The following is a 23,230-nucleotide window of genomic DNA, read 5'->3' as shown; positions in this document are numbered from 1 at the left end:
TATCCATGTTTTATAGGTAGTTCTGTGTTGTTCTTGTGGCAGTATAATTATTTCTTTAAAGACTTTCTCCTCTATTAGTTTGTGAATTCCTTGAGGCCTATTTAGTTTGGCCTTGAGTTTGTTCCTCATCACTTGTCTCTGTAAGTGTTTGCATTTTTTTTAATTTAGGTTTTCATTTACTTTTCAGTTGTCCTCATGAGATTTCTAAGACTCACCTGCGGTTATGTCATCCTTTGTTGTCCACAATTTGATTTTTGAACTACTGATGTGAGAAATTTTCTTATAAAAAAGAGAAAAATCTTCTAATTTCAAATTTAATATTTTCTAATAAAATAGGAGTTTATGAAGACTGTATACTTAGTTTAGTTCTATAAAAATCAACTTTGAAGATATACTCGTAAGATATAAAGTTGTGGATGTTATGTTAACCAGATGATGGCTAATTTGGTTATTCCTGTTTCTTCCCAAATGGGGGAAAAAATCAATTATATCACTGTACTATAACATTTTTAAGTCAGGGAGTCTAGAATTTACCTTATATGTACTAGGTGGTTTATAATTGAAATAGTCAAAAAGTATTCTTCTCACTACTAATGTTGTTTCTTTTATTTTCAGGCTACAAGATAGAGTTCGAGAAACTATTGAGGGATTAAGAATGGCTGGTATCAAAGTATGGGTACTAACCGGAGATAAACATGAAACAGCTGTTAGTGTGAGTTTATCATGTGGACATTTTCACAGAACCATGAACATCCTTGAACTTATAAACCAGAAATCAGACAGTCAATGTGCTGAACAATTGAGGCAGCTTGCCCGAAGGTAAGAATGTAATTATCTGGATCATGAGTTCAGGGGTCAGCAAACTATGGCTTCTGGGTCCAAGATGGCCCACTGCCTGTTTTTTATAGCCTGTGAGCTCAAAATAATTTTTATATTTTTAATGGGTGAAAAAGAATCCAAAGAAGAGAAATATTTTGATGTAAAAATTTATGAAATTCAAATTTAAATCCTATAAATAAAGTTTTATTGTAACAGTTCCACAGTCATTCATTTACATATCATCAATAAAAAGTTTTTGCACTTCAGGACAGTTGGGTAGTTGCGACAGAGCCATTAGGAAACACTTTTATCATTTCTCACTGCTGCTTGATTTACTACAGATCACAGTGACACCATTGTAACTCAGTAGTGTTTTGAGTGCCACACATACTGCCCTATGATATTTTACTATATTTTTATTAGTAGTATTTATCCATCGTGTCCAAACAAGAAAAGAAAAATGGACTTTTAATATCAAACTTTTCATGCACAATGTAGTGTTGATTATTTTATTACCAAATTAGGAGTCACAGCACTGTGTTTATTACTCAGTGACACTTTAATATGCTACCTGTTTGAAAAGACATATTCAAAGATAAAATATAAAATCTCAATACAGATAGTTCTGTTGTGTTAAAATATAAAATCTCATTGCAGATCAGCATTAAAAGGTAGACTTTTGCAATTGATTTTGATGACGGGGAACATTAAACCTGAATTAAGCAAAATGTTATCTCCCCTGCCTCCTCCCCCGAAAGAAAAGATTTCCATTTCTTCTCACTGGTAGACTTGTATTACTTGAAAAATTATACTCAATTACTATTATCAAGTTTTTTTACTTAGTCCATAAAAATTTTTGTCAAAATCTGTCTCCTCTATTTTAATAAAGTACCTGCATTATATTCTCAGTTTAGCCTCTTGGCCCACAAAATCTAAAATCTAAAATTGAAGTATTTACTTCTGTCTCTTTACAGAAAACACTTGCCAAATCCAGATCTAGTTCATATGACTAAACCAGGAAATTAATATACGTTTTATTGTTCAGAGATAATTTCATAAGTATTTATACTCTAAATTCATTCTTTTTTTTTCTAAATCTGTTTTTTATAGACAGATCAACTTTATTTAGGAGCCCCTTTAACAATCTCATTTTTCACAGTGATTTAAGGATTGCTTCAGTGTAAGCATTAGGGTTGTTCTGGTCTCCCACAGGTACCTGTCATTTGCAGCCTTCTGCTAATACAGAAAAACAGATGTGAAAAGATAGTGCCACAGTTTTCAGTGTACTTTCAGAGCTTTATTCATATTTGTTATACAGGCATTGATATAGTACTGAACTCTGGATTTCATCAAAGAAAAACTTAAGGGATGTTTTAAAGAGACAGTGCAACTCTCAGAAGGTTCTTTGCTTGAGTTCAAAAAAGCAATTGATCTAGGTAATTATACTATAATTTGGGAGTAGTGACAACACCATTGTGGCTGCTTAAACATTTAAGTACCATAATATCAACGAGAACTCCTTAACACGTAGAAATTAATTATTCAGAATCGTTTACTTTATATATACTTTCTAAAATATTAATCCTGTATAAAAGTAACAAGTGTCCATTTAAAAAATACTGAAAATGATGAATATATAATAGAATATACCATAATACAGCCATCTAAAGATAATTATTATTTGTATTTTATTCTTCAAGTCTTCTATATATGTGCTCTTAGTGAATCTGTTAAGATTATGGATATTGTTTATCTTCCTTTTGTACAAAAGCTGTATTACAAAGTGAACATTCTGGTCTTTTTCAAGGCTTGCTATGTGAAATTTATATTTTATTTTAGAGATACCATCTTTTTGGTAGAATATGTTTTCTGAGATAACCATATAAGTCAATAGGGTTTCGATTTACAGACTTCCAGTTCATGTCTATTCTAAAAATTTTTGGTGGAGCAAAGAATTCCATTCCTTTGAAAGCTTTACTTTGTATACCCATTCCTTCACAAACCTACCATTCCTTCACATATTGGTGGTCTGCTATCTAGAATTTGGAACACAAGTAATGTAAGGTGTATTGTTTACTCTCAGAATACTTTATTTTCTATGGGAAAAACAGAAATAAATATATTGTGATAGACCTATCACAACTGGATTGTAACAGGTAAGAACAGAAAGTTGTCGGTGGACACAAGAGGGAAGCTTAGCCTAGCCAACAGAGCTCTGTAGAAAAACTCAAGATTGTTGTCTCCTAAAAGAAATGTTAACTGGTCAGAGAGTAACCCCAGCAAACAAAAGGGGCAACATATGCAAATTTCCACAACTGAGAGATGGATTCATTCAAGGAGTTGACAGTAGTGAAGTATGGCCATAGAATGCAGTAGATGGGAAGAGGGTATAGGCGGTATTAAGACATGAGGCTACAGAGATGAGCAGATGTTATGTGCCAGATCTGTGAGGCGCTTTCCCATATTCCATAAATATTATCTCATGGATTGTGAGATAATATGGTGACTTATAAAGAGGAAACTTAATTTAGTGTGCTTAAGAAGTTTCCAGAGGAAAACTGATCTCTCCCACTCTTGGCTGCTACCCTTTGTTCTGAGTCATGGGCTCAGGCGGTACTTAGACTGAACACATTGGAAGCCGCAAAGGTTGCTAAATAAAGTTTGGCCAATAGGGAGGAAAAACAGTCAGTGTGGTGTTGTTTTCAGGTACATGACAATTAATAAAGAAAAATACATTTTTGAAAAGTTTATGTTGTAAAAGATAATTGTTTACCACTTATTAGTTACAATGCAACACAGTAGTGATTAGGCATACTGTGAAAGACATCATTTTGACTTATAAAAGCTTTTTTTGTAAGACTAAAATCTATCAATATATATTTAGTTTTTATAGTTTACTGCTCATTTGATAGTTTTCTCACTTCTCACTTAAAAAGGGAGAGTACAGGGGCACCTGGGTGGCTCAGTCAGTTAAGCATCTGACTTCTGATCTCAGCTCAGGTGATGATATCACAGTTAGTGAGCTCTAGCCCCGTGTCCCTTGTGATAGTGTCTGCACTGATAGTGAGGAGCCTGCTTGGGATTTTCTCCCTGCCCCTCCCCCACTTGCACTTGTGTGCCCACTCTCTCTCAAAATAAATGAACTAAAAAAAAAAAAAAAAGAGGTAAAAATGGAGGGTTCAGTTACTGTGGAAAACAATATGGAGGTTCCTCAAAAACTAAAAATAGAACTACTGTGTGATCCAGCAATCCCACTTCTGGATATATTCAAGGAAAATGCAGTCACTATCTGAAATTTGCACCGCCCCCCCCCCATGTTCATTGCAGCATTATTCACAATAGCCAAGAATGGAAACAACCTAAATGTCTGTTGTCGGATGAATGGATAAAGAAAATGTGTGTCTATATAAACTCATGTAAATACACACACAGGAATATTATTCAGCTATAAAAAAGAAGGAAATATTTTTGTGACACATGGATGGACCTTGAGAGCAGTATGCTAAGTGAAATAAGTCAGACAGAGACAGACAAATACAAATGGAATCTAAAAAAGGTGAACTCATAGAAACAGAGTAGAATGGTGGTTTCCAAAACTAGGGTGTAGGGAAAATGGGTAGATGATGGTCAAAGGGTACAAACTTCTAGCTTACATATAAGATGAATGAGTTCTGGAATTCTAATATAAGGCATGGTGACTATAATTAACAGTACTGTATTATATACTTAAGAATTGTTAAGAGAGTAGATCTTAAATTTGTCACCACACAAAAAGATGATAATTAGGGGCGCCTGGGTGGCTCAGTCGGTTAAGCGGCCGACTCCGGCTCAGGTCATGATCTCGCGGTCTGTGAGTTCGAGCCCGCGTCGGGCTCTGTGCTGACAGCTCAGAGCCTGGAGCCTGTTTCAGATTCTGTGTCTCCCTCTCTCTGACCCTCCCCCGTTCATGCTCTGTCTCTCTCTGTCTCAAAAATAAATAAACGTTAAAAAAAATTTTTTTTAACAAAAAAACAAAAAGATGATAATTACATGAGGGGATGGAGATGTACTCATACAGCATATGCTCACAGGGCGATGCTATCCATGTTCCACCATAGTACTATCTGGCATTACATAGAATCCAATGTAGGGGTTAATATCAAAAGACAGTTATGATTCCTTTATTCCTTCTTGCTCACATGGTAAATCTATCCCATGAATTTTCCTGAACATTGTTGATTTCATTTACTTTTTTAAATTAGGACTTCCTAAATATATAACTAATAATTTTATGTTTTTGTAAGATTTTTCTACACTTCAGGAAAATATCCTAAGAATTATATGCTTTATAATTCCCATTTTAGAAAATATACTCTATCAGGTCATTGTAAAATTGAGTATCATATGTTTTATTCATCATATCAGTCACTCTCAGTTTTGCTTAATCTCAGCTTTCAGGTAACATAACTCCATTTCTTCCCTGACATATCAGTTTTGTAACAAGTCTGCGGGTAAATGGTCCATCTTTTCGTAAGAATTTTTTGTTTACTAGATGTGTATAAATAATATGGTTTCAAAGTATTTTACAGAGAATATAATTATTTTCTCGTAGAATTAAAGAGGATCATGTGATTCAGCATGGGCTGGTGGTAGATGGGACTAGCCTGTCTCTTGCACTCAGGGAGCATGAAAAACTATTTATGGAAGTTTGCAGAAATTGTTCAGCTGTACTGTGCTGTCGTATGGCACCACTGCAAAAAGCAAAGGTATGTTTGTATGATAAAACGTTCCATAAAGATACTGAGATCTAAAAGTACTCTTTAAGGTTAATGCCTTATCTAGTCCTATTTGGTAGTATGCAGCATATGACTCTTAGTCACTTCTCACATTATGAATTTTAACCATGTACATTAGACCTTTGAAATTTTCAAAATGCATATTAGTTTCAGCTATTCATAATGACCTACAAAGTCTTCTATGGGTGGCAGTTTGTGATTTTGCTGAGACACAAACTGAACTTTGATAACTACAGTTTCATAAGTTAGTTACTTAACTGGTGAGGAGGTCTGGAAGACTTCTGTTCTTCTGCAACTTCAGGTTGTTCTATGGAGCGCGGCTTATTTTTGCACTCTCCCAAAGTGATAATTTTCTGTTCAAAGTGGCTATTAAGTGATAAAACTTTAGTGAAAAGTTTAAAAGCCAATTATCTTATGATTTGAAGCTATATACAGGAAATATTAAAATGTTAGCTAACAAATGAAAGGCTATACAAATATTTTTTATAACTTGATTCAAAATTTGGGTCTTATACTATATCTTTCACAAATATCTTTTGAATTGCACACCTACACACTGATTGTTTCTCATATGGGTCTAATGACATCCAGCATTGTTTTACTTCATGGAATTTTATTAAAATGCCTATATTATTGTAATTCACGTACACAGTCTGTGGAGACTACGGTTGGAGACCAAATAGAGCTAATGCCTAGGTTCTTTATAAATGTGTGTTCAAGAATTCCAAAGAAACCTTTCTTTTAATTTTATTGAATTTAATCTTGATTGCTTTTTTAAATTTCTTAAATTTTATGACAAGAGAAAATAATTACCTTCCCTCTATCAAATAAAAAGAATAGTTACTTGAGAAAGAGAAAATTTTGCCTGACAAAGTTCAATTAAGTGTAATTATTTTTTAACACAAGTTTTTTACACTTTTAAGCTGTATTTAAAAGAGACTTGCTTCCCATCAAAAAATCCAAAGATAATATTCTCTTTTGCTATGTAATTTCTAAAAGACATTCCTAACATCTCCTCAAAAAATGAACTCCATTGAAAATTACTGTCTAATACAAAATTGACTTTTTTCATTATTCAACTGTTCTTGTAACAGTCATTTCAGATAAATGACTATATAAATACAAGAAAATTGAAATTTTATAATAACTAATTAGTTATATGTCTTCCAGGTAATAAGACTGATAAAAATCTCACCTGAGAAACCTATAACATTGGCTGTTGGTGATGGTGCTAATGATGTAAGCATGATACAAGAAGCACATGTTGGCATAGGTGATTGATTTTTTTTTCCTGAATTTTTAAAATTGGTATAATTATTTGGTGATTTTGAATTTTCCTTTTGTAGGCTAAAATGCAGTATCAAATATATGAATGCAATGTGGTAATATATCACTGTATCTGCATCAGAAGAAGCCCATTATAATTAAGCCCAATATTTAGGATATTTTAATTACAAAGTTTCAAGGACATAAATACCACGTTGGTGAATTTTATCTTTGCCAGTTCTCCTTCATAATAAAGTAGCTTTATTTTGCCGTGTTGCACCTTTTAAAGTACTTTCTCACATTATTCTATAATTTTTAAACTCTAAATTTGTAATTTATGTAGTTGCCCTCATGGTTGCAATTCTTTTAGAGTGTTGTTATTATTTCCTGTCTCTTTCAGTCTAAAGATTCTGTAACTCATTCTAATGACAATTTTAGAAATAATAAATTATATCAAACCATTATAATATATATTTTCAAGTAGTTTTCCTTTTTGTTTAAATGTTTATTTATTTTTGAGAGAGAGGACGGGTAAGGGAGGGACAGAGAGAGGGAGACAGGATCCAAAGCAGGCTCCGCACTGACAGCAGAGAGGCCCATGTGGGGCTCAAATTCACAAACTGTGAGATCATGACCTGAGCCAAAGTTGGACCTTAACTGACTGAGCCACCTAGGCACCCCTCAAATAATTTTCTAAATTAATAAACTTTGTTCTAATTTCTTTTCTATTTTTGCCTAAAATTTTTGTTTTATTTAGACTAATACCATTTTGTTATATTTAAATTATCAGTCATTTACTGTTTAAACCATATTCTGAGCTGCCTTCCTAAATAACTTTATTATGCAAATACAGAAGCAAAGGAGAAAAGTATGGAGGTTTTTTTAATGAAGGATAAAATTTTAGAGTTAGAAAAAAGGCTAATTCCTCTTCTGGAATAACCTCTGTAATGTCCTGTGATAGGTAGTTCTCAGGTCTAATATTTCCAGTGTAGCTCTCAAATCAATTCTTCACTTTTCATTTTGAAAACTTAATTTTCTTTCTAGTTTGTGTACTGTTGTTTACCATAAATTTCCATAACAATTTGATGATAACTTCCTATACCTTCCTATTAAAGGCATAAAAAGCTACAGTAGTTACAACAATTTGATTCTAGTATGATAACAGAAAGACCAGTGAGTAGGATAGATGCAAACATCTGGAAATTTAGTTTTTAAAAAAAGGAGATGTTTCAAATAAGTAGGGAAACAAGTTATTTGATAAATAAAATACTAATATAACTGATTTGGTTATTTGGGAGGAAAAAAAAGTTGGGTCTCTTTCTGTTGCTTAGAGCCAAACAAATACCAGAATGATTATATATTTAAAAAATTTTAAAGACCACAAAAAGGAATGGAAGAAAAAAATTTAACGAATAATCTTGTAATTTGAGGTATGGAAGGATCTAATTTTTAGAAAAGAAAGAAAGAAAGAAAACAAAAGAGAAAGAAAGAAAGAAAGAAAACAAAAGAGAAAGAAAGAAAGAAAAGAAAGTGAGAAAGAAAAGAAAGAAAGAAAAAGAAAGAAGGATCTAATTGTTAGGAAAGAAAGAAAAAGAAAGAAAGAACAAAAAAAAGAAAGAAAGAAAGAAAAAGAAAAAAAAAGAAAGGCATCGTAAAGGGAATGATCAGTATGTCTGGCAGAAGTAAATATACCCAAATTCAAATTTTAAACATGAAACTAATAAAGAACATTTGCATGGGTGCCTGGGTAGCTCAGTCAGTTAAGCTTCTGACTCTTGATTTCGACTCAGGTTACGATCCCATGGTTTGTGGGATCTAGACCTGCATCAGACCTTGTGCTAACAGTGCAGAGCCTGCTTGGGATTTGATTTCTCTCTCTCTCCTTCTTTCTCTCTCTCTCTCTCTCTCTCTCTCTTTCTTTCTCTCCCTCCCCAACTCTCATGCACACGTGCTCTCTCTCTCTCAAAATAAAATAAACATTTTTTTTAAAATTAAGATGAGTATTAAATGCATGAAAAAAAGTGTTCAGCTCACTCAAAAAAAAATCCAAGTTTTAAAATTACCTATCAGATTGGCAAAATTACAGAGTTGGGTAAAACTTGGAATTGGCAAAGGTTAGAATTAGCAAATCCTCATGTACAGTTTTAGGGGGAGTGTAAATTGGTATACCCTGCATTATTATGTATAATAGAATTTTAAATGTGTGCCTGTTGACCTAGCAGTTATGCATCTAGGAATTTCTTTTAAGAAAATGAATAAAGGGACGCCTGGGTGGCTCAATTGGTTAAGCGTCCAACTCTTGATTTCAGTTCAGGTCATGATCTTGAGGTTCTTGAGATCAAAGCCCCACGTGGGGCTCCACACTGTGTGGAGCCTGCTTGGTTTTCTCTCTGCCCTTCACCCACACACACATAAACTCTCTCTCTCAAAATAAGTTAAAAACATTTTTAACAAATGAATAGTTAACATAGTTAGATGTTTTAAAAACAATGTCCATAATGTATTAAGTGACAATAACAGATTATAAAACAAATAATCTCGTTTTGTACATTTGTTTGTGTATATATTACATACACGCAAAAAATGCAGAAAGAAAAATTCTTAAAGGATATAGACCAAAAATAGTAGTCTTCTCTAGATGTTATAAATGTGATTATCTATACCTAGCCATTTTGGAAATTTTTTTTTATTACAAAAATAAAAAATTATAATTTTGAAAAATGATTTTTCAAAGCTGTTTCCAGATTGAAAAAACAAACTTGGCAAGAACTCTTTTGAAACCTAAAGGATTACTGTAACCTTAAAAATGTACTCATATTTATCAGATAAAATTATGTACTGATTTCAAGTGATATTGTGGACACTTATTTTAAAAAGCATATTTTATCCAGCCTAGATTTGATAAATTAACAAAGGGAGCAAGATTGTCACATTAAACATTTAAAATATTTATATACTTGGCATTTGTTCAAAATGTGCACATAGATAATCTGGCGAATTGCTATTTCATGTGTAACTTTTATCTAGATGCAGTTGTAGAAAGGTAAGAAGTTGTGAGTGTGCTAGCTTTTCTCACTATTAATTACCTTTGCAAGAATTTTCAGCAAACAGTGCATACAGTTTGTTTTTTTTTTAAGTTTATTTTGAGAGAGAGAGAAAGACAGCGTGTATGTGGGGAAGGGGCAGAGAGAGGGAAAGAAAGAATCCCAAGTAGGCTGTGTTGTATCAGCATGGAGCCTGACAAGGGGCTTGATTCCAGGAACTGGGAGATCATGACCTGAGCCAAAATCAGGAGTCTGATGCTTACTCACTGAGCCTACCAGATGCCCTCAATGCATACAACTTTTTTAAGTCTTCATTTGCTCTGTGTAATGTATGTTAGTTATATTTATTGAAATATTTCATGCCATTTGAATCCAGTAATAAAATCAGGGCTTCCATTTTAAATAATCAACTTCAATCAATAAGTAAAGAGCACATTTTGTTTGACTTATGTGCAAAAGTTTTAAAACCATTAAACTTAATGCTCATTTTTGCTAGGTTCTAATCATTCAATTTGGATTTTTTTTATGTTCATTGGAAATTAACAAAGTTAAAGCTGTTTTATAGCACTTTCTCCATTAGAAATCTGTTAACTAGTACTTTGTGTCTATTAGTGTAAAACTTGATGTTCTTATTAGATCCTTAACTTTTAATATTATTTTTATATTCATTGTATTTTATTATATTTTGAGTCTTTGACACTTGATGTTACATACCTGGTATGTATTGTAGATTTGTTTTAATTATGTATTTGATTTAAGTGGAGCAACCTTTAGGGAATCTTCTATCCACTCTATATTGGGAAATAGTGCTCCCAAGCCCAGGTTCAACTGCTATAGATAATTAAGATATTTGTAGTTAAATTATCAAAATCACACTTCTCAGTTATCAATGAACTTGCCTTTTTGTCTTCTTTATTACAGGAATCATGGGTAAAGAAGGAAGACAAGCTGCAAGAAACAGTGACTATGCAATAGCTAGATTTAAATTCCTCTCCAAATTGCTTTTTGTTCATGGTCATTTTTATTATATTAGAATAGCTACCCTTGTACAGTATTTTTTTTATAAGGTGAGTTTCATGGAGATATATATAACCATTTACTGACAGTAATTTGAGGTTTTAATTTAAGGTATGTGATTGCCATTCAAATTATTCTTAAAAATTGTTTCTATAAGTAGAAATAACAGTTTATGGGATATACTTTGATTATTTTGTCATAAGTCTAATGTGTACTACAGAAAGAAAATCAGCGGTTGCCTGAGGCCAGGGGTGCAGGTGACAGCACTGACTGGAAAGGGATATAAGAGAACTTTGCATGATAGAAAAAGCTCTCTAATTTGATTGTGGTGGTGGTTACTTGGGTGCGTAAATTTGTTAGCATCAAAATTCACACTTAAAATTGATACATTTTATCCTATGCAAATTAAAACATACTTAATTTGATTTCTTTCATGTTATTTTTTCCTGAGCAAGTAATAAGTTTTAATTTAGGTCCAGTACAGTGGTTTCAAGCAGAGGTTCTTCATCCTTTTTGTGGCAAGAATGACCTTTTGGTAGTCTAATAAGATGTATAAACTACTCATTAGAGGGGTTTTATATGCATAAAATAAGATACATTTTAGGATTACAAGGAAACTAATTATGTTGAAATACCATTCTCTCTCTTAACCCTTTTTGGGAAGGTATACTTCAAGGGAACCCATGTTAGGAGCTCCTGAATACCAAGATATTTAATACAATATATAGTGTTCTATATTGCATATGTTCTATAAATAATATCTATAAGCCAATGAAAGAACACACATAGGTTGCATATTGCTAATAAATGATGGCTACCTTATTATAGCTTTTCTATCTTATAGCTTTTGCTATGATATAAGTACAATAAAACCTTGGTTTGTGAGCATAATTCATTCCAGAAACAGGCTTGTAATCCAGAGCACTTTATCAAAGCAAATTTCAAAAACCATTGGCAGAGTTGTGATCATATGACATTCAGTATCTCATACTACTCATATTGCAAGACATTGCTCATTTATCAAGTTAAAATTTATTAGAAATGTTTGCTCATCTTGCAGAACACTCGCAGACCAAGTACTCACAATCCAAGGTTTTATACTGTATATTGACATGGAAAGATGTTTTCATAATTCCATTTATTATTTCAAATATTTTTATTTTAAAGCTATTAAGCCCTAAGGTTTAAATGTTTATTTTATTTATTTTTGAGAGAGAGTGTGTGAGCAGGGAAGGGGCAGAGAGAGAGAGAGGGAGAGAGAATCCGAAGCAGGCTCCGTGCTGTCAGCGCAGAGCCTGATATGGGGTTGGAACTCCCAAACCGTTGAGATCATGACCTGGGACGAAATCAAGAGTCACATGCTTAACTGACTGAGCCACCAAGGTGCCCCATAACCCTATAGTTTAAATAAACTGTACTTATTGTATTATATATGAAAAGTATTGAATAATAGCTGGAAGTCTGTAAATTCAAAATTATGGCATTGTTTAGCAATAAGAGCCCAAGGGATTTTCATTCTGACATTTGAAGTACTGCTTAGAATTCTTTTAGAAATTTTAAATAAGGGAACAAGTTCCTATGAGTAGATCTTCTACTTACCATATCAGAAATTGTGTTCTGGACTCTTTAATAACCATTCTTAGAAATCATTTCCCTTTTAGACCCAAATATTTTAATTATTTCCATTTAATCTTGTGTTTCAGAATGTGTGCTTTATCACACCCCAATTTTTATATCAGTTCTACTGTTTGTTTTCTCAACAAGTAAGTAAATCGAAGCTTTTGATTTATCCTTTTAGAATAAGGTGTGTGTATTCAGTTTTTGATAGTTGGAGGGACTTTTTACATTTTTCCTAGTCCTACAAATAAATAGACAAAACTTCCCTAATTAGTGTATTTGATCAGTATAAAATTGATATTTATTCTGATTTTCAGTTTGAAGTGAATGTTAATACCAAAATATATTTTAATTCTAGATGTTTTCTAAAAAATAAGTATTAACTCTTAACAGCTTATGAGAGAATTTTGGTAACTTTTTCAACTTACATGTAATATTTCTGTAAGCTCTATATTAGGCCATGTTAGAGTAACTATTGGGGGATTACCTCATTATTTATTTTTTGACTCACAGAGTTTTTTTGGATTGGGAAGGAAGTTTAGTGATTGAGTCCAGGAATAACATATAGACTTTATCTCAGTAATGAACTGTAAATAATTGATAGAGCCACCAGGAATGCTACTTTGAAAAGTGTTCTGAAGCTATAGGCTCAGAGAGAAACCCTGTAATCAGGTAGTAGTAGCTATAATGAGCACATGTGGGTCTTTGGTTGTACACACATCACATATTTGCCATCTACTCTGTTTTATTTTATGGAAATGAAATTGAAATCCACAGAAATTAAGTAACTTGCCATGATCACATAGCTATGAAGTTAATAACTAAACCATACTAGGATCTACTGCTTTTGACTAATTGAGCACCCTTTTTACATACCACATTATACATCTCTAATTAAGATATTTGTTCTAATTTATTGAAATAATAAGAGCCTGATTATCTTAGGTTTTTCTTTAGCTGTCTCTATCCTTAATCCTGTTTTTGCTTCCATTTACAACCTGTAGCTCTAAATTTCAAATATCTGCTTGGGCATCGATTGCCAGTAATAATGTTTGCTTACTTGAATAAATTAGAGAATGCTATAAGAGCATATGATAAGTAGACCTAATCTATTTTGATTAGGTTTTCAGGGAATTTACAGTATAACTTGAGACAGTATTAATAACAATAAAAACAATAAATGAAGTGTAGGCAAAGTGCGAGGCATTTAGTACCAATAGTAGCACAGACAGCTGTTTAGAAGAGGACATTTGATCATCAAGAACTTGAGCCAATGTTTAAAGTTTCATGGATCATACCTTAAAGGAAATGTAGGACTTAGATGGGAAGACAGAGTCATAAAAGCAAAACTGTATGTTTTCCCTACCAAAGGAATAGTAAAAAGCCTAAGATGCATGCAGGAGAATTAACATCTCAATGACCAAGTTGTGGAGAATCTTGAAGTGTAGCTCCAATTCACTGTAATTCCAGATCACTTGACATAACAAAATGTTCCAATTCCCACAAAGAATATAAATCTAGGAATATTATGTGTTTGTGTCTATATAAGAAACAAATTGGAATTACTAAATTGGATTTTTGTGTAAATTGAGAAAGCTATATAATTTTTATGCTTATTTCTAGTAGGCTTCTTTGTGATCATGTACATAACTAATACACAGTTTAGAATCTCAAAATTCCCACCAATTTCTCTTTCTAGACACTGTATGACAGCGTGTACCTGACTTTATACAATATTTGTTTTACTTCCCTACCTATACTGGTATATAGTCTGTTGGAACAGCATATAGACCCTCACGTACTACAGAGCAAGCCTACCCTCTATCGGTAAGTATTTTCCGGTATTAAATGTCCATAACACTTCTGAGTATAAAAAGTGTGTTACATAGTTACCAATTTTTGAAAGCATCCTATAAATTAGCAAATATATTAGGCAGTATCTCGGTGATTAATATTTTACTAAGGAAGTATTTTAGTTTATGGTTTATAGTTATTGGATATCAAAGAAAAATTTAATAACTTTTCCAGTGTTTTTAGAAATGAACACTTTTGTACTAGGAATGCGTTGGGCAGTTGTTTAATTTGCATTTACTGTTGCAAACCAGTAATACTCCATTTTATGTGCACAAAAGAAGTTATTTAGTAATTGGTTGTCTCCAGAGTTTCTAAAAAATTAGTTTATTTTCTAGCATTGACAAATTAATAAGTCATAATCGATGCAAAATGCAGGGTTGAGGACATTAATTCCTATTCCAGATCTTCTGGGTTATCCCTGTTTCTCCAGAACCAAGTAAGTAATCACAGAGATGTGGAACTATTCCTGAAGACCAGTTTATGGTTCCCAAGTTAACCTGATGTCCACTCTTACAGAGGTATTCAGTCATCCAGAAATGGCAATAACTCACTTTGATTTCTCAGGATATCTAGGACTGGGCTTTACCTAAGATTACCACAAACTGCTCTTCCTTCCAGCCTTTGGTGGATATGAAATCGATTAGGAGCCTCAATGGTGAACCAAACTCAAATGACTCCACTAAAAACAGATAGTCATAGCAGAGTGACTGTTCACAACAGAATATACTGCAGATAGATCAACTTTTAACAATTAAGCTGAATTATTATGCCTATATCATGTTTTTTTTTCTAAATGAGAAAATGTTTTTAAATATATTACATGAACTATAAGCTGCTACACAGATGTGTATTATAAACCGTGATCTGTAAATTCAGGTGTATACTTTCTGCTAATATTTTTAAGCAATTTTAAATTAAATATCCATCTTGTTTTTTCATTGTGAATTTGTAACAATAATTTAGTATGGAAATAATAAACATGACTCCTACCATGTTCCTTTTTCTCTCTTTTTTTTTTTTAATATACAGAGACATTAGTAAAAACCGTCAACTAAGCATTAAAACATTTCTTTATTGGACCATCCTGGGTTTCAGTCATGCCTTTATTTTCTTTTTTGGATCCTATTTTCTAATTGGAAAAGATATATCTCTGCTTGGAAATGGCCAGGTAAAATATATCATTTTTTAAAGAATATTTGTTAATAATTTCATTTAGTCTGATCTCTGATAACTTTCTCTCATAAAAAATAAAAGTAAAATTGAATTCAAATTATAAAATTGTAGGTATTAAGTTAAAATGCAATTGTATAAAGATTTCAAAAGTTAAAAGCATTACACTATAGTCTTAATATGAAACTCAAGTTACTAGGCAGTTTTGCTATTAAATTAATTCACACAAGGGGATATATCCTTGCATGCTGTTCACTTTAGGATTGTGTCTTAATAATAATTGCTGTCTATTTAGTGCTTACTATTTTGCTAAGAGTTTAACATGTTCCATCTCCATTAATTGTCACGATAATCCTATTGGAGAGATACTGTGACCTGCATTTTCATATGAGAAATGAGGACTTGGTGTTTAGTTTTTTGCTTTTAATCATGTAAATTTTTCTTTTTCTTTTTTTTCTTTTTCTTTTTTTTTTTTTTTTTTTTTTTTTTTGGTATGCTTAGAAAGTGGCCATTGTTACTGTGTCCTAATTGGAGAGCTTATTTGACTTCTGGCTGAATTAGGCCTCTCTTTCTAGGCTTAACTAAATGAGTTACGAGGAAAGGAAGTGACAGCAGTGGTACTGTGGTAAATTGGAAATGCTTGTCGCCTTAGTTTCCCTTTCCCACTGGCAGTACTTAAGCATTGCAGAATATATTTTGAGACACAGAAATACAAGATTCGCAGTTGGGAGAATATGAAGTTTTATCTGTTTGGCAAATATTTATTAAGGACCAAGCATACTGTGTACTATACTAGGTTCTGGATATGTGAGATTAACTAAACATGCTTGGTCATGGAGCATAGAGTCGTGTGAGATACAAAAAATAAGCAAATAAAATATCCAAGTGCAATGAAGGAAATGGATTTCAATTGTAGAGAGGTTTTTTAGCCATTCCTTTAAGATGTAGTGCAGGAACATACATACGTTCACTTTTGAGGACATGTTTAGCCTGATTTGGACAAAAATATGATCTTATTTTGTACAGTATAAAGATTACAGCACTTCCCAAATACTACCTTTTGTTGAGTTATTTCTTTGTGCCAACTGTGTGTGGTAGCTTATTAAATTATAATAACTCTGTGAGGAAAATATCATTACTTTTTGCATATTAGAAAATTAACCTTGGAGAGGTTAAGAAATTTGCCTCAGGTCACACCATAGATAAATTACAAGAACAGAATTCAGACTCAGATCTCTGTGACTTCAAAGCCTGTGTGCTTAGCCATGATCCTAAGTTCCTTTGAGAAACAAGTTATTAGCCCAGTGCCTTTGTGCACAATAGTGCCACCTGTGCAAGGACCATCAAACTTACAGATAGTATGCCCATTGCTACCTGAAATATTAGGGTGAAAACTGGACAGAAGGTTTGAAAAATAGAAGGAACATGTCATCCATAAAAGGAAATTAATTTTTTTGTTGCTGGTTAGTACTTTGTTCCTGATTTTAAAAGTTGTATGTGTCCATTAAATTTGAAATACATAGGAAAAAATATAAAGAAAATAAATCACCAGGGCCCCTGGCTGAGTCTGTCAGAGGATGTGCTAGTCTTGATATTGGGGTTGTAAGTTTGAGCCCCACAGTAGGTGTAGAGGTTACTAAAATAATTGTTTTAATTTAAAAAAAAAAAAAGAAATCACCTGTTGTCCTTTTACCTAAGTATAATTACTTCAATGATTTTAACATGTTTTCACCCATTCCTTTTTATTTTTTGCTATTTTCCATTAACCTCATAATTTATATCCCCCTATGTCTCAATGATAGCTTTTTTTTTTTAACGTTTATTTATTTTTGAGACAGAGAGAGACAGAGCATGAACAGGGGAGGGGCAGAGAGAGAGGGAGACACAGAATCGGAAACAGGCTCCAGGCTCTGAGCTGTCAGCACAGAGCCCGACGCGGGGCTCGAACTCACGGACCGTGAGATCATGACCTGAGCCGAAGTCGGACGCTTAACCGACCAAGCCACCCAGGCGCCCCAATGATAGCTTTATTATAGTTCTCCCCTTATTATAGCCTAAGTGATTTTCCATGTTATTAAAAATGCTTCAAAAATATTTTTTCGTGACTACATAGTATTTTATTATATGTCAGAATTTAAGTATTCCCTTGATAATTTAAATTTGTTTCTTATGTTTAGTGACTTTTAAAATTAAATTTTAAGCATGCTGTATACAAAGATAAAATCTTAATGAAGATTTTTTTTCATTACCATGTATGAATTGTTGGTTTCCCTTTTTTTGGTAATTCAATTTGTAAATCATTAACTTCTTTCCCCTTTTAGCCTAATTGTTCTAGATATATACCATTAGAAACTAATCTACTACTCCCTGCCACCAATACTAGGTATAGTGGGAAAGAAACACACATTGGGATCAGGTGAAATGACTCCACAACCTGACACCTGAAGTTACCATTTGAGTGATTTGGGATGAGTTAGTTAATCTCTGTAAGACTCAGTTTCCTCACCCACAAAATTATATATAGGAGCAGAATCCCTGCCTTCTAGGTTTGCAGTGAGGATTATTATATATAAAGAGCATTAGGCATAGTGGCTAGCATGTACAAGTACTCAATCAGTCTTAGCAGAGTTAGTTGTTATTTTTACCATCCAATAAGTATTTTGAAGACCCTGCCTTCCCAATCCCATCTGATCAACTTCTCCTGGAATCTCTCTCCTCTTTAAATGTGTATGTTAAACTGTCCTTGCTGACTCTCTCAGAATGTGCTCATTTTAGTTCCAAGCCATTGTTATATTTCATCTCTTGACTCTTTTTTCCCCAAAGTCTTAGAACCATCTGTTCCTTAGGGTTAAGCCCACAGACCTCTGTCCTTTTGCTCCAGCCCTCTCTTACGTCTTCCTATACTGAAAATCTTTTTAGACATCTAGGTCATGTCCCATTGTTCAACACTGGATATGTTGAATGGTTTCTGTTTTCCAGTTAGTTATTCTTGTGTGCCCAACAAATCTACCAACAGTTGAAAGCCTGAAGTAGAAAACATTATTAGGGGAAAGTACTGGGAAGAGGAATAGCTGGAGATAAAGATGAAGTTGATGCAAATCAGTGACCCTGAGAGAGGAGCAGGAGAAAGAGTTGAAATAGTTTGGGGTCCAGGTAGAGCAGAACAGTTCAGGAGAAGTTAAGATTCCACTCCCATTTTTTGTATAAGGGTCTAGCAGTATCATGAATATTGTAAGTATGAATTTTTGACAAATATTTTTGAAGTATTCACTCATTCTTAATTTCTCTTTAACTTAGGAAAGAATTACGCATTTTTCATATATTCTCAGATCTTTTTAACAGGACTTCCTTTCTTTAGTAAAATACAAGCACCCTGATAAAATATTCTCTGAGATTTGGAAAGAGTAAAGTATATAACATGGCTGAATGCTTGTTTGTGTGTGTGTGTCTAAAAACTGCTTTCCTGTGGGCAGATCTTTACCTTCACAGCACCATTTAAAAATGACATAGTGACTAATTTTTAATTATTTTTCTCCAAAATAGTAGAAGAATTAAATTCATGTAAAATTTGCCTAGCCTTATGCAGGCTTAAGATACTCCTAGTGCTTGGAGTTACAACCTGGAGCTTATCTTACAGTGCAGTGGTATCATCACAAACATTTGTCCAGAAGTCACAGATTAGTAATTTGGTGGCTGTATTGCATGGGTAATCTTTTCATTTTATTTTCAAAGCTAAAAAATGAGCTTAACATAAAACTTTAATATTTTTTTTTTTTTTTTTTTTTGGGACAGAGAGAGACAGAGCATGAACGGGGGAGGGGCAGAGAGAGAGGGAGACACAGAATCTAAAACTTTAAAGTATTTCTGTAATCCAACAGAATCAACTTTTTTGGTGTTTTTAAACATGCTTCATGGAAAAGCACAATCACCATTTCTTTTATGTTTAAAGAGTTTTGACAAAAGTTAAAATGGTTATAGAATGTTTGTTAGAGATCTTGATGTAACTTTATGTTTGACAAAAACTTTAGTTTTATTTAAGATTTTGTTTTGATTCCAGTTAGTTAACATGCAGTGTTATATTAGTTTCTAGTGTACAATATAGTGATTCACCAATTCCATACATCACCCAGTACTCGTCACAACAAGTGCCCTCCTTAATCCCCATCATCTATTCAGCCCATCTCCCCACTCCCCTCTCTTCTGGTAATCATCAGTTTGTCCTCTATAGAGTTAAGCATCCATTTCTTAATTTGTCTCCCTCTCTTTTTCCCTTTGCTTGTTTGTTTTCTTTCTTAAATTACATGTATGAGTGAAATTACAATGCTAAGCAAAATAAGTCAGTCAGATCTTAATATAACTTAAAATTTTTTTAAGCCCTCCAGGGGAACCTGGCTGGCTTATTAGTCAGTAAAGCATGCAACTCTGGATCTCAGTGTTGTGAGTCTGAGCCTCACGTTGGGTGTACAGGTTACTTAGAAATATAAAAAAATGAATTAAAAAAATTTTTAAGTCCTCCAAAAATAATGAAAACTGATTTCCATTAAATCATTTTTTAAAAACACCTTGAGTTGTATTTGATATACAGTAAACTGCACATATTTAAAAATAGGTAATTTGATACTTTTTAGAAAGTCTTTTTTTAATTCCAGTTAGTTGACATACAGTGTTCTATTAGTTTCAGGTGTGCCATACAGTGATTCAATTCCTTATGTCACCCAGTGCTCATCACAAGTGTATTCCTTAATCTTCATCACCTATTTAACCCATCCTTCCACCCACCTCCCCTCTGGTAATCATCACTTTGTTCTCTGTAATTAAGAGTCTGTTTCTTGGTTTCTCTCTCTCTCTCTCTCTCTCTCTCTCTCTCCCCTTTGCTGGTTTGTTTTGTTTCTTAAATTCCCCATGAGTGAAATCATATGGTATTTGTCTTTCCCTAACTTATTTCACTTAGCATTATACTCTCTAGCTCCATCTGTATCGTTGCAAATGACAAAATTTCATTCTCTTTTAATGGCTGACTAATATTTCATTGTGTATATATACCACCTCTTGTTTATTTTTCAATCAGTGGACATTCGGGCTGCTTCCATACTTTGTAAGTAATGCTGCTGTAAACATAGAGATACATGTATCCATTTGAATTAGTGTTTTTGTACTCTTTGTAAATATCCAGTAGTGCAAATTGCTGGATTATAGGGTGGTTCTGTTTTTAACCTTTTGAGGAACCTCCATACTGTTTTTCACGGTGGCTGCACCAGTTTACATTCCCACCAACAGTGCTCAAGTGTTCTCTTCTGCACATACCCGCCAACACCTGTTGTTTCTTGTGTTGTTGATTTTAGCCATTCTGATAGGTGTGAGGTGATACTTTACTGTAGTTTTGATTTGCATTTCCCTGATGGTAAGTGATGGTGAGCATCTTTTCTTGAGTCAGCCCTCAGGATGTCTTCTTTGGAGAAATGTCTGTCCATGTCTTCTGCCCAATTTTTAATTGGATTATTTGTTTTTGGGGTGTTGAGTTTTACAAGTTCTTTATATGTTTTGGATACTGACCGTTTATTGGCTTTGTCATTTGCAAATATTTTCTCCCATACCATAGATTGCCTTTTTGTTTTGTTGATTGTTTCCTTCATTGTGCAGAAGTTTTATTTTGATGCAGCCCCAGTAGTTTATTTTTGCATTTGTTTTCCCTTGCCTCAGGAGACACATGTAGAAAAAAAGCTCCTGAGGCTGTTGTCAAAGAAGTTCTTGACTGTGTTCTCTTCTAGGATTTTTATGGTTTCAGGTTTCACATTTAGGTCTTAATCCATTTTGAATTTATTTTTGTGTATGGTGTAAGAAAGCGGTCCAGTTTCTTTTGCATGTTGCTGTCCATTTTTCCCAACACCATTTGTTGAAGAGATAGTCTTTTTCCCATTGGATATTCTTTCCTGCTTTGTAAAAGAATGTGATACTTTTTTTTTAACCACCTTAACATTTTTAAGAGTGCAGTTCAGTATATTCATATTGTTGTACAATAAAATCGTCAGAACTTTTTCAACTTGGAAAACCAAAACTCTATAAACTACTACCCATTTCTCCCTCTTCTCAGCCCTTGGAAATCAATTCTGCTTTCTGTTTCTAAGAACATGACTATCTATGAAATCATTTTTTTTTTTTTTGAAAAGCTAAATAATTGGGAGGTAAACACCAATGAAGAATGTTTATTTCAGTAAAGTAAGAGGTACTAAAAACAAATGACTGTCTTTTTAAAAAAAGAAGAATTTATCTCCCCCTCTCTTGATCTCTGCAGAGTAAGTAATCTCATCTTAGAACACACTTATTCTGACAATGTTGCTGTTTGGAATATTTTTGGAAATAGCTTGTATTGTCTTCCTATGATCTCAGCAAGGTAACTTTCTCAGGGAAAAAGCTATTTAAAATCATAGATGGGGAAGATGCTACTTAAGGTTATAGATAAGAAAGAAGGTAGAAAAGCAATTCAGATTCAAAGAGTTCACCTCCAATAAAGTGGACTTCTGTAGGATGCAAAGGCAAAGGCATGTCAGCTTGGGTAAGAGTACATTAGAAGACTAAAACACTACAATGAAGGAAACAGAAAGGAGGGAATTTTAGTCATATGGTGAGAATGGAAAACCAAGATGATATAGGGAGGAAAATAATCAGGAGAAGAGTTTTAGAGGTAGCTGAGTTCCCATCATAAGCCTACATGACATTTTGCTTGTTGGGTGGTTTCAGCCAAAGGCTTCATAAGAAAGAAGATAAAAGAAAAACAGCTCCTGTTAACTCAGGAATTCAAATACTAATACCTACTCCACTCATTCTCAGTGGTCTGATATGAAAATGACAAACTAGGCAACTACTATTTAAAATGAGATCTGGCCCAAATAAGGGTTTTTTTAAATTTGCTTGTTTTGGTTTTGTTCTATTGAAGTGTGCAAGAACTAAAAGGAAAATGTCTACCATTAATGATTTGTGTCCTTATGAAATTGTACCCAGTTTTAAAAACTAAAATAACTGAAATTACAAAAATATATATAGGATTGGGAGAAAAAGGGAAGTTTTTAGAGTATTCTAATTCTAGTTAGTTAGTTACAGTGGAGATGTTGGAATTATCAGAGCCACAGTACCATTCTAAAATACATTTTGTACACTATTCCACCACATTAAAAATTTAATGAGATATAACATATTAAGGAAGAAAAAGTAATTCACCCTCATCAAACCTTCTAGGTCTGGACCATTTGCCAGATTAATTAGCAACTCAAGGTAGACTAAAGAGATGAAATTTCAGGTTGTAATTCTGAAAGAGAAAAATAAACTTTTTTATACTGTTCACTATTTTTTCTTGAAATTATAATGATTTCTCCCCTTATTTCCTATCCTTAATTAATTTCTCTTTCATGCTATACATGTCATCAGCTGTTGAAACCTAACCACCAAATGGTAAGAGCTCTGTGTTAAGACTAGAAATATGTCATTTTGTATCTGTATTCCACAGTGAATACAGTATCTTTTATTTCAATTTAAATGATTTAACCACTGTAATTACCAGTCAGGTCATTCAAGAACACATATGCAATTAATTCCTATAAGTAGATACAGATTTCTTTGAATAAAGCATTTTATGATTAATACAACTTTGATTATCTAGTTCATTAAAGAATT

At 33.2% G+C, this 23,230-nt stretch overlaps 1 protein-coding gene across 10 annotated transcripts in view; it reads left to right on the top strand.

Annotated features, from left to right (window-relative positions):
• The window catches only part of ATP11B (ATPase phospholipid transporting 11B (putative)), a 127,436-nt gene that overhangs the window by 79,753 nt on the left and 24,453 nt on the right, over positions 1 to 23,230 (top strand). For 6 of the 10 annotated variants that reach the window (XM_045502853.1, XM_045502860.1, XM_045502856.1 and 3 more), the window contains exons 19-26: positions 616 to 819; positions 5,411 to 5,564; positions 6,765 to 6,867; positions 10,826 to 10,971; positions 12,625 to 12,684; positions 14,238 to 14,365; positions 15,422 to 15,560; positions 22,985 to 23,008. In XM_045502853.1, the coding sequence (XP_045358809.1) occupies positions 616 to 819; positions 5,411 to 5,564; positions 6,765 to 6,867; positions 10,826 to 10,971; positions 12,625 to 12,684; positions 14,238 to 14,365; positions 15,422 to 15,560; positions 22,985 to 23,008 (958 nt within the window). The remainder of the gene's footprint in view (positions 1 to 615; positions 820 to 5,410; positions 5,565 to 6,764; positions 6,868 to 10,825; positions 10,972 to 12,624; positions 12,685 to 14,237; positions 14,366 to 15,421; positions 15,561 to 22,984; positions 23,009 to 23,230) is intronic. The other 4 variants (XM_045502854.1, XM_045502862.1, XM_045502859.1 and 1 more) reach the window with 1 other exon arrangement.

This window comes from Leopardus geoffroyi, chromosome C2 (genome assembly GCF_018350155.1).
Source record: "Leopardus geoffroyi isolate Oge1 chromosome C2, O.geoffroyi_Oge1_pat1.0, whole genome shotgun sequence".
NCBI lineage: Eukaryota > Metazoa > Chordata > Mammalia > Carnivora > Felidae > Leopardus > Leopardus geoffroyi.
This window is presented reverse-complemented; position numbering and strand designations above follow the sequence as displayed.